The following is a 12,839-nucleotide window of genomic DNA, read 5'->3' on the forward strand; positions in this document are numbered from 1 at the left end:
CACAAAATCCACCAATACAGGATACATGCCACAAAGGAAGGGACAGAAAATCCACCTGTTGTCATCAGAAGAAGAAATAGTTCGGGTCTTTTCAGCTAAAAATTGATTTCCATCAATTACACACTCTAATCTCTAGAACATTTAACTATCATGTCTCTGTTTATATTTTTACATTGGGTATAAGCATGAAACTTACCTTGTGGGGTTTTTTGGTAATTGATTTCCATCTGTGAAAGAACTTTATAGACAGTGAAAATCTAAGAAGCTTTGTTAGGTAAAAATAAACTTAAAAGACAGGATAATGACTCTAAGTTATTCTGTTTGATCCATGGTAAAATATGAACTCTGGTGAAGTATGTCATTTTATACATACATATGCACATACATACAATTAATAATATCATTAATAAAGTTTTCCCAAACCAGTAGATTTTCCCATACAAATCTATTAGTAACTGCATTGATAAGAAGTACAGACACTGGTAAGATGAATTGTTCATCAGAATTTTAAAAAGAAAACAATTTCTGAATCTATAACAAGCAGAGTGTATTAGGTATTAAAGGGTCTTTAAAAATTTGTTAACAATATATTAAGCAAAATTTAAAAATATTTCATTAACCTCGTGGTGAATCTGTATATCATAAACTGTATTGTAATAATTAACAATCTAAAAATTTGGAAAGTAATCAATTGAGGTTCCCATTAAAATAATACATCTTAGCCAAAGTATTGAATATCCATTTGATGTAAGACAAAATAGAACTAGGACACTGATACGCAGTTCACTTCTAATCATTCTACTTATTGATTTAAAACATATGAGGATTGCAAATTAGCAACAGGAAAAGTACAAATGAAAGCAAATTTTAAATGATAGGAAGATATATCATTGAATCTATAGAATCATACGCACCAGTAAATTAATAACATTGGCGTTTGTGTATCAAGAAGCACGGCACTTGAAAAAGTACACTTTGAACACACTATGCCAGCAAATACACAAACCAGGAAAACAAGAAAAATAGTCCCTAATTCACAGCAACTGCGTTAGAATAATGAAATTATCTCTTCATTTTCTTATTTCTCTATTTTCCAAATATCCTACTATATAGTGTTGATATCTTAAATGATAGAAAATGATAAACAGCATATCTCGATCCTCAAACATTTCATTCAGTCTAAAAATGCTGATATTATGTTTACAACATAGTTACAGTGATGACTCTCATGGGGAAAAATATAATCTTCCCTCAAAAGCACTTATTTTCTTTGTTTAGTAAGAGAAAAAACATTTAGATCATGTGTGTGTGCATATAAGCATGATAATGAATAATCCTGTGTATTTTTTAAGTAGAAAACATGAAAGACCTTTTCTCTTGGTAGTTTCAAGTCTTTGTCCCCTCTGTGGCTGAGATGATGGTTGAAATAGCAAATCGGAGTAAGTTACAACTTCTTCACTCATTACTGAAAGGCAGAGATACAAGAAAATGAACAAAAAAATTCATTTTAAATTCATGTAAATTGTGAAATCCATAAGTAAAATTGGTATTGAATAAAATGATATTGGGATTGAATTTGAATAACTAGTGAATTCTAATTGGTTAGAATACAATTACAAATATGAAAATATTTTAAGAATGAAGAAATATTAATTTTTAACTGTTACTTAATGAGTTCGTAGGACTTCTCAAGTGGCTCAGTGGTAAAGAATCCACCTGCCAATGCAGGAGAAGCAGGTCTAATCCCTGGGTCAGGAAGATCCTTTGGAGGATGAAATGGCAACCCACTACAGCATTCATGGGGGAAAATTCCCTGGACAGAGGATCCTGGGGGGCTGTAGTCCATGGGGTCACAAAGAGATGGACACAGCTGAGCGACTGAGCACACACACAAAGTAGTTGCTATAGTATATTACTTTTGGCCTTTTAAATATTATCTACTCACAATTGCAAATCTGTTAATATCATTTATTTATAAGTAAAAACGCAAAAGATGATCTGATGGCTTTACTGAATTCTTTCGACTGAAATTTATCCTTATAGCTTGGCACTTCCATTCTTTCACAATTTCACCTGTTCCTGCTTTCTTTCTAGTCTTATCTTTCAACTAAATTTATTTTCATTGTCCCCATAATTCCACTGACACATTTGTTCTTTCTCAACATACCACAAGCACTTCTCCAATTTCAGTGTTTTGCTCAAATTCTTCCTTCTCAAGTACATTTTCCTCCTCTATTTGCTCATAATGAATCTGTAGATCAAATTCTACCACCTTTAATAAAATTTCCAGATCCTCCAATAACAATTAATCTCTTTTTCCAATTTTTCTCATTATTTTTCGTTTATCACCATCCAATTAGTTATCTCCTTTTACCTTATCTTATCTTTCATTAACGTGTCCCCAATGTATTGTGAATTTCTTAATACATCTTATTAACCTTTGTTATTGCTTTAATTGTTCATTAGCTTTCTATATGAAGTATAAAAAGTAGCAGTTTGTGTATTAAACTTTAATCTGAAATAATTTGAAAAATACTTTTCATGATTAAACATTTTAGAAAATTTGATAGGAATCATTGTGAAAAATTTTTATGCTATTACTAAAGGATAATATATCCAATTTATGCATAGTTTAATTATGTCTAATTATGCTTTACCCTTTTGGAATTTTATATTTCCTCATTTATTTTCTTTAAACCTCAAATTTATTCCAGTTAATAATGTCAAGGTATCATAAAATGTCAAATTAAATAGTATCAGTGATAATAATACTTTTATTTCCTTTTCTCCCAAGTGATATTTATAGAGATATATAAATGTATATATATATATGATTGAAAATTATATATAATCATATAAAATTATATTATTTTTAAAACATATCTACATATTGATATACAAGTTTGTCTTTGCATCTATAACTTCAGTTTATTTGATCCAAATTCACTCAAAATTCCAAAAATACACGTTGAGAAACAATAGAAATCTGGGAAATTAACAAATACCTGATTTTTAGAAGACAGCGTCTGAACTTTTGCAGAGTGTGTGTCTATATCCTCGGAAGAAGCAATCTTATCTTTTATCACAGCAGTTTGAATTTAAGAATTTTGATCATCAAGAGCCCAGAAAGTAAGCCAAGAAAAGAAATACACAGGCTAATAATGCCTTTGCCTGTCATATGAGAGACTCTGACAGGTGAGAGCAGAATTCAAGAATAAGAGTGCTCTGGATGTAGCCACACAGGAAACTGTTTTACTGCTGCTCAGTTTAGCTCTGTATCATCTCTAGATTGGGCATGTCATCAATCTTACCTTAAATTACACAAGATACCTAACATATTTTCACTAAAGACCAGTTTTACTCAACCTATGCTTTGTCACAGACATACTTGAATACATCATTTATTGTTTTTTTTTTTTTTAAAGGTAGTTTCAAGTGCTTTTATTATTTCTAGTGGACTTTATTACATTTTACATTCATTTTATGTTTACATTTTACATGCTATTTTGGAACTATTATTTATAGACACTTGTGATGTCTCTTTATGAACTCTTTCTGTTCTAACGTAAGTACTATTTTTCATCATTAGATGGTGCATGCAAATTTTCACAGTTCTCAGCATTTATTATTAGTGGGTAATTAATTCCCAAATAATTTAAATCTGCTATAGTCACTAAAAAACAAAACTACAAATACTAATCAATGAATTATTCACATTTAAATAAAATTCATTTTCCCAAAATAATTTAACTCTTGGTGGAATAGAAAACACTTAAAACATTTTGACAATTCTAGCATTATTTTAGCTTCAATTCAGTTCAGTCACTAAGTTGTGTCCAACTCTTTGTGACCCCATGAATAGCAGCACGCCAGGCCTCCCTGTCCATCACCAACTCCCAGAGTTCATTCAAACTCACGTCCGTCGAGTCAATGATGCCATCCAGCCATCTCATCCTCTGTCGTCCCCTTCTCCTCCTGCCCCCAATCCTTCCCAGCACCAGAGTCTTTTCCAATGAGTCAACTCTTCACATGAAGTGGCCAAAGCACTGGACTTTCAGCTTTAGCATCATTCCTTCCAAAGAAAGCCCAGGGCTGATCTCCTTCAGTATGGACTGGTTGGATGCCCTTGCAGTCCAAGGGACTCTCAAGAGTCTTCTCCAACACCACAGTTCCAAAGCATCAATTCTTCGGCGCTCAGCCTTCTTCACAGTCCAACTCTCACATCCATACATGACCACAGGAAAAACCATAGCCTTGACTAGATGTACCTTTGTTGGCAAAGTAATATCTTTGCTTTTCAATATGCTATCTAGATTGGCCATAGCTTTCCTTCCAAGGAGTAAGCGTCTTTTAATTTCATGGCTGCAGTCACCGTCTGCAGTGATTTTGGAGCCCCCAAAAAACAAAGACTGACACTGTTTCCACTGTTTGCCCATCTATTTCCCATGAAGTGATGGGACCAGATGCCATGATCTTAGTTTTCTGAATATTGAGCTTTAAGCCAACTTTTTCACTCTCCACTTTCACTTTCATCATGAGGCTTTTTAGTTCCTCTTCACTTTCTGCCATAAGGGTGGTGTCATCTGCATATCTGAGGTTATTGATATTTCTCCCAGCAATCTTGTATATTGTTACCCTGCTTATTTAACTTATATGCAGAGTACATCATGAGAAACGCTGCTCTGGAAGAAGCACAGCTGGAATCAGATCAGTCCTGGGTGTTCTTTGGAAGGAGTGATGCTAAAGCTGAAACTCCAGTACTTTGGCCACCTCATGCAAAGAAGTGACTCATTGGAAAAGACTCTGATGCTGGGAGGGATTGGGGGCAGGAGAAGGGGACGACAGAGGATGAGATGGCTGGATGGCATCACCAACGCGATGGACATGAGTCTGAGTGAACTCTGGGAGTTGGTGATGGACAGGGAGGCCCGGCGTGCTGCAATTCATGGGGTCGCAAAGAGTTGGACACGACTGAGTGACTGAACTGAACTGAAAGAACTAACAGTTACATCTGTATTCAATCTACTTTCTGGACAAGCACAGAAGCCAGAGTCTAAGGGTGGAATATAAAACATAATTAATGTTTGAATTTTCAACATTTTTTACTAGTATTTATTCAATCAAAAAACATCCTTTTTTTTTTTCATTTCTATGAGCAAACAAGCTGGAATCAAAATTGCTGTGGGAAATATCAATAACTTCAGATATCCAGACGACACCACCATTATGTCAGAAAGTGAAGAGGAACTAAAAAGACTCTTGGTGAAAGTGAAGGAGGAGAGTGAAAAAGTTGCCTTAAAGTTCAACATTCATATAACTAAGATCATGGCATCTGGTCCCATCACTTCATGGGAAATAGATGGGGAAACAGTGGAAACAGTGTCAGACTTTATTTTTTTGGGCTCCAAAATCACTGCAGATGGTGACTGCAGCCATGAAATTAAAAGACGCTCACTCCAGAAGAAAAGCTATGACCAAGCTAGACAGCATACTAAAAAGTGAAGACATTACTTTGCCAACAAAGATCCGTCTAGTCAAGGCTATAGTTATTCCAGTAGTCATGTATGGATGTGAGAGTTGGACTATGAAGAAAGCTGAGCACTGAAAAATTGATGCTTTTGAATTGTGGTGTTGGAGAAGACTCTTGAGAGTCCCTTGGACAGCAAAGAGATCTAACAGGTCCATCCAAAAAGAAATCAGTCTTGAATATCCATTGGAAAGACTGATGCTAAAGCTGAAACTCCAGTACTTTGGCGACCTGATGTGAAGAATTGACTCAGTGGAAAAGACCCTGATGCTGGGAAGGATTGGGGGCAGGAGAAGAAGGGGACAACAGAGGATGAGATGGCTGGATGGCATCACCAACTTGATGGACATGGGTTTGGGTGGACTCCGGGAGTTGGTGATGGACAGGGAGGCCTGGCGTGCTGTGATTCATGGGGTTGCAAAGAGTCAGACATGACTGAGCGACTGAACTGAACTAAACTGATGAGTCAAAATTAATTAAGAAACTACTATATTCACTGAAGTGTGAAGTGCACAGGGATATGACTAAATAAGTCAGAAATAATCCTTTATACCATATTATAAAGGGTTATTTATTAATTACAATTAATTACAATAATTTATTAATTACAAGTTGTTCAATAAGTTTAACAATAAGTTATTCTTATTAATTATGTTATTATAACTAATATTACCAATAACTTATTAATAGCATTTTCACATTTACTGGTTCAGGAAAGAACCTTGTATATTGATTAAATTTTTTAGCCAAAAGTAAATTGGGAAAAAAAAGTATTTGCACCTTAATTAGGTAGTTTAGTTGTGGAATTTCGATAGATGTTCAGGAAGTGTTTTTATTTTTCTCCAAAGGTTGCTAAACTTAAAAAATATTAGCTGAAAATCTGGTTACATGCTATCCTAGCGATAATGTCTTATTTACTTTTCTCTCATTAATACTCACAAATCACAGTTTATGGTAATAATTCAAATGTTGCCACAGGCACAACACTGAAATTGTGGAAGTGAGTCATGAAAGAAAGGCTACATGATCACAGAAAAGTGATAAAAAGTTTTAGGAATCACTCAAAAAAGAAGGAATTCACGTTGGCAATTGGATTTTGAGATGAATACAGGATAAGAAGGAGTTATAAATGCTTCAATTTTGAATTATTTCCTGAGTCATGTAGTTAACAGCAGGAGCAAAGGAGCAAAGGAAAAGAGAAACACAGCAAGGGCTCTGAGCAATCCCAGGCAGGTAATCCGAGTTCACTGTGATTTGTTTGTAATCTGTTATGTAATCATATGTACTCAGAGAGGAAACAAGCTTGCATATCAAGCTCATATTTCCATTATTCATTAACACAGAGATGTTAAACATTTACTATCATCCTTACATCAGTGAACATTGGAATTGGACCCTCCTACAATGGAGAAAGGGAGAGACTCTTACTGTTGCATTCTCTCATACTTGTGAATGGGGAAATATTGAAATCCTCTATTTTCAGATTAAACCAGCCACTAGGGTTGGGTCACAGATATTTACAGATATTAGAACCTGCAAGATTATGGTGGTTTCTGGAGAGAATTTACCTGAAAACTGTGCTTAGAAAAATGTTGTAAGAAGGCATTAGATATTTATGAGATTAGGTTCAGGTTTCAGGAAGTACATGAAATGTTTAAAATGTTATATATTGGTGAAATAAAACATTTATAGTGAAAATACTTCTGAAAAGCTTGGAGTCTCATAAAAACTTTGTTGGAAATACTTGGTCATTTTAAAACAAGATTCACACCATAAGTCAATACAAGGTGCAAGACTTCTAAAGTCTTGGGAATAAGCCTTAATGGAGAAGGCTGAAAAGATGCAGAGGAAGCAATGGAGAGAAGAGTCAAGGGAGCTCAGTTCAGTTCAGTTGCTCAGTCATGTCTGACTCTGGACTGCAGTGACCCCATGGACTGCAGCACACCATGCCTCCCTGTCCATCACCAACTCCCGGAGTTTACTCAAACTCACGTCCATTGAGTCCGTGATGCCATCCAACCATCTCATCCTCTGTTGTCCCCTTCTTCTCCTGCCTTCAATCTTTCCCAGCATCAGAGTCTTTTCCAATGTGTCAGTTCTTTGCATCAGGTGGCCAAAATATTGGAGTTTCAGCGTCAGCATCAGGACTTATTTCCTTTAGGATGGGCTGGTTGGATCTTCTTGCAATCCAAGGGGCTCTCAAGAGTCTTCTCCAACACCATAATTCAAAAGCATCAATTCTTTGGCCCTCAGCTTTCTTTATAGTCCAACTCTCACATCCCTACATGACTACTGGAAAAACCATAGCCTTGACTAGACAGACCTTTGTTGGCAAAGTAATGTCTCTGTTTTTTAATATGCTATATAGGTTGGTCATAGCTTTTCTTCCAAGGAGCAAGCATCTTTTAATTTTATGGCTGCAGTCACCATCTGCAGTGATTTTGGAACCCCAAAAAATGTCTCCCACTGTTTCCGTTGTTTCCCCATCTATTTGCAATAAAGTGATAGGACCAGATGCCATGATCTTAGTTTTCTGAATGTTTAGTTTTAAGCCAGCTTTTTCACTCTCCTCTTTGACTTTCATCAAGAGGCTCTTTAGTTCTTCACTTTCTGCCATAAGTGGGGTGTCTTCTGCATATCTGAGGTTATTGATATTTCTCCTGGCAATCTTGATTGCAGCTTGTGCTTCATCCATTCCAGCATTTCTCATGATGTACTCTGCATATAAGTTAAATAAGCAGGGTGACAATATACAGCCTTGATATACTCCTTTCCCGATTTTGAACCAGTCTGTTGTTCCATGTCTGGTTCTAACTGTTGCTTCTTGACCCACATACAGATTTCTCAGGAGGCAGGTCAGTGGTCTGGTATTCCCATCTCTTTAACAATTTTCCATCGTTTGTTGTGATCCACAAAGTCAAGGGAGGGAGATCTTAAAAGTGGGAACTATCAAGGGAGGATTCAAAAGGATCCTTGTAGTAAATATTTAAATGTATCTCTTAGCCTTTAGGTCATGTATTTGATATGTAGTCGTTTGTGCAACAAAACATTGGAAAAGGAAGATGTTCTTTTCAAGCCCCTAACTCCATGATTTTTAAGTGGAGTACTTTATTCTTCAGTGAGATTATTCTTACATTTTCTTCTCTATCTCTGTTAGCACCTCTCTCCCACTTCTGGAAGACAGCAACATGGCAAAGGAGCCTAGAAAATCCAGAGCAAGAAAACAGCTGTGTGCGTAGTTGCTCATCGCTCAGTCGTGTTCAACTCTTTGCGACCCCATGGACTGTCACCCACCAGGTACCTCTGTCCATGGAATGTTTCAGGTAAGAATACTGGAGGGGTTTGCCATTTCCTCCTCCAGCGGATCTTAACTGAGCATCAACTATGTTCTCACTTCTGTTTTGTATGCTTACTTTTCAGGTGTTTTTTTTTTTTTTAATTTCTCAGCAAATCCACAGGTAGATAGTCCCATTGTGTACATTAAAAATTGAGGCTCTGATAATAAAATTATTTGCTTGAAACATCAAATATAGTCAGAATTTGACTGAGAATTCAAATTAAACTTTGTCTAAGCCTCCAGAGACTTTAAACCTCCATTACTTTATCACTGTCACTAACAAAATCCTTTTTGGAAAGTTATCTTTCTCTTAATGTAGTTGAAGGTTGTACTCTTGAGTAATTCTAGCTGCACATATATCTAATTTTAATCTTTTACAAATGCCTACCTAGTTTTCCAAATAATAGTATCTATTTAAAAGTCTATGATTTGAGGACACCACCTTTATTGTAATCTAAATTTCTATATGTATTGATAAATTGACACTATTTCTGGCCTTTCTGTTCTATTTCTTTGGTCTGCCTATTTGTGTGTCATTACCAAGGACACTGTTTTACCTGGAGGCTTTTGAGGTATGTTTTAATAATTAGTAGGTTTAGTACTTCCTCATAACTATACTTTTACAGTCATATTGACTGTATATTATGTGCTAAGTTTCCCATATGAACTTCAGTGTCAACTTGGTCCATCTGTCATTGGATTTTTATTGGTATCACTTCAAATTTATAAATTAACTTAATAAAAGGTCTTAACCTAAACCAGAAAATAGCTTTATATTTTTGAAGCCTATTTTTTTGTGTTTCAGGAAATTTTTACACTTTTTTCATTAGATTTCTACAAGTAAAATTCTAACTTTAGAATACACAGACACACATACACACACATAAGTGTGTATATGTATTTTATCGAGTTAAGGAAGTATCTATACCTTTTTACTTTTTTCAAGAGTTCTATATATTCAATTTTTGCAGATGTTTCAGGTACATTTAGAAGGAAGGTATATTTTATATTATCAGTGTATAGTGGTCAATTTGTGTCCAGAATATCTACCACATTGACTATATCATTTAGATCACCTGTAATATAGCTTATTTTTTGTCCAAACTTTTTGTTTTATATTCAGAGTGACCTGTTAAGTCACTTTTTGTGAACACATTACTATGTATTTCTTCTTTCATTTCCTAGAATTTTTATATTATATACTCACTGTTATTTCCTAGATGAATTCAGTATTATTTAATCTTCACGGTAGCATTTGGCTTTTATCATTATAAAATGTCTTTCTTTGTCATTTAATTCTCATAGGTACATAGTATCAGAATTTCATTCATTGCTTTTTTTTGCTTCCTTTTACCTTATAAATCTTAATTCATCTCTTAGCTTTTAGCTCTCTATTGCTTTCCTGAGCATCATTAACTTCTGCTTTATTTCAATATTTGTGTGTGTGTGCATTTCTTTTCATGACTATATGAAAATATCTAATTTAATTTGTGGCATATATATAGTCTTCTTTAGCCTTATGGTTGTTTCCTTTTTTTAGGTGGATGACTTTTTGTAGGTAAAAATATTATATTTCACATTCTTGATTTTTTAAAGTGGCTTATATAGATGAAATCTGTTTTTTCTACTCCTATTTATCTAATAGAACTTCCCAAGTGGCAGCAGTGGTAAAGATTCTGCCTGCCAATACAGGAGACTCAAGAGATGCAGGCTGGATCCCTGAATTGGGAAGATCCCCTGGAATAGGGAATTGGCTACCCGCCTCAGTATTCTTGCCTAGAAAATTTCATGGACTGAGGAGTCTGGAGGGCTACTGTTCTTAGGCTTGCAAAGAGTAGGGCAATGCTGAGAGACTGAGCACAAGTGCATTTATTTAATGGTTAAGGTTCCTAGTTAGAGAGCTCCCTCTTCTGTCAGTTCTGCCCTATTCTTGACAGTTTCCTTCCTGGATGGTATATTGTGATAGAAGTAGGGAGGCCAAAGGGATGTCTTTCTTGTCTTTCATTTCCTCAGTAGTCTTAAATCCTCCAAATTAAATCTTTGCTTTTGTACTCACAGCTCTATGAGATATCACCCTATGTGTATTACCTGTTTCTCAGATAATAGGAAAAAAAAATACTAAGGAAAAAAAATGCTTTCCCAAGTTTCTCACTTCTTGTCTTCCATTTCAAACCTTTTTCCAGTTTTATAAACTACCGAGTCTCAACTTTTGTTAAGTATTTTGGAACTTATTGTTGCAGGTTTATCTTTATAGGTTCATTGTGTCTACACTTAAGCTATGTTCTCTATTTTCACTTTCTCATAGACAATTTTAAGGACTAATTTCCCTAACCAGCACCATAAGCATTCAGTGGTAGACTGGAGCAAGAACTCCTTAATATTGCTGTATTTCTACCTAGAGATAATTTGTTGGTTGTGGTGCTCTGTCTATGAAGATGATGAAAGAACATGGATCTTTTATCGTTTTATTTGTTTCCTTTATTGCTTTTACAAATGAGAGGGAAGTTTGAGGGATATTTGGAATCAAGCAACCATCTTTGCTATATAAAACTGAGGATTTGGTAGTATTTACTACAGTACTCTTTCTTTCAGATCTTTACTTCAAATCTATTCCACACTCATAACCTCTAAAAGCCTACATGGAAGATTCATGAGTTCGCAGTGAATGAGCATCTAACATGATAACCTGAGGCAGCTATGTTCTCCATGTTTGCATTTGCTTTCTTATAGCCTCACTGTGTTCTCACTGTGTTATTGTTTATTGTTTTAACAAACAAAAGGAGCTTTTAATGGCTGGAAAAAATGCAAGTCTAACCATTTTATTGTGCTCAATAAAGTAAAAACATACAGAGGAAGATTGTCACATTGGATTTTATAATGCAGGTTTTATAATAGGTAGTACAGACTGATATTAATAAGATACAACTGATTTTATACAGCAAAATTTGTAAGTACATTTACAACTGGTAAGATACAACCAGGAAAAGGATAAAGCGAAGTGCAGAGTAGCACTGATGTCCATATAGTCTCCTTTTACACATTTTGACAGGGGTTGGTGAACATTCGTCCAATCATTTATCTTTGAAAATAAAGTGCTTTTGTAATGCAGTCAAACTATTAATTTATGTATTCTTTTGCACTACAAATCACAGAGTTGAGAAGTTTCAACAGGGACTAACTTACTATGTTGAAAATATTTACTATCCAGTTCTTTAGGGAAAGTTTTCCAACCCCTACACTAGGATAAAAGATGTTTCAAAAGTTCCAAAATTATGGAAATGAAAAAGTTGGTTTAAATGTTCCAAAGATTTCCAGGTTTAGATAATTGAAACAAATTGAAGGCTCCAATGAGAATACTCATGTAAAGCTTTTAATAAAGGCAGTGAATATAAGACAACAGGAGAAAGATAATTCAAAGAAACATCCAGAAACAAGCTACCCAATGTTCTTATTTGTCTGAAGATATGATTCATCATCTCTCTGGATGAAACTGCTAGTATTTGTGCTGATGGATGTGTGTGGAAACTTGGTTACAGGACAGCTCAGGCAGAAGTTTTCTGCTGAGACTGTTCACATGGTGAAGATTAAATATCTAACTCATTACTTCAAGCTTGCTAAGCTGCTAAGTCGCTTCAGTCGTGTCCAACTCTGTGCGACCCCATAGACGGCAGCCCACCAGGCTCCCCCATCCCTGGGATCCTCCAGGCAAGAACACTGGAGTGGGTTGCCATTTCCTTCTCCAATGCATGAAAGTGAAAAGTGAAAGTGAAGTCGCTCAGTTGTGTCCAACTCTTAGTGACCCCATGGACTGGAGCCTACTGTAGCTCCTCCATCCATGGGATTTTCCAGGCAAGAGTACTGGAGTGGGGTGACATTGCCTTCTCCGTACTTCAAGCTTACGTTATCAATAAACAAATTGGTCATACATTCCACTCAGGAATTCTGAGCTTTAAAAAATTCATCATTAGTCATGAG

At 35.4% G+C, this 12,839-nt stretch overlaps 1 protein-coding gene across 2 annotated transcripts in view; it reads right to left on the reverse strand.

Moving 5' to 3' along the window:
* The window catches only part of LOC133248126 (natural killer cells antigen CD94-like), a 31,654-nt gene that overhangs the window by 13,516 nt on the left and 5,299 nt on the right, over nucleotides 1-12,839 (reverse strand). Inside the window, exons 1-2 of one of the 2 annotated variants that reach the window (XM_061417886.1) lie at nucleotides 3,006-3,287; nucleotides 1,370-1,465 (exon numbers count right to left, since the gene is read on the reverse strand). In XM_061417886.1, coding sequence (XP_061273870.1) covers nucleotides 1,370-1,463 — 94 coding nt within the window. In that variant the 5' untranslated portion in view covers nucleotides 1,464-1,465; nucleotides 3,006-3,287. Of the gene's footprint in view, nucleotides 1-1,369; nucleotides 1,466-3,005; nucleotides 3,288-12,839 lie in introns of those variants that run through there. The other variant, XM_061417887.1, reaches the window with a different exon arrangement.

This window comes from Bos javanicus, chromosome 5 (genome assembly GCF_032452875.1).
Source record: "Bos javanicus breed banteng chromosome 5, ARS-OSU_banteng_1.0, whole genome shotgun sequence".
In the NCBI taxonomy this organism is placed as follows: domain Eukaryota; kingdom Metazoa; phylum Chordata; class Mammalia; order Artiodactyla; family Bovidae; genus Bos; species Bos javanicus.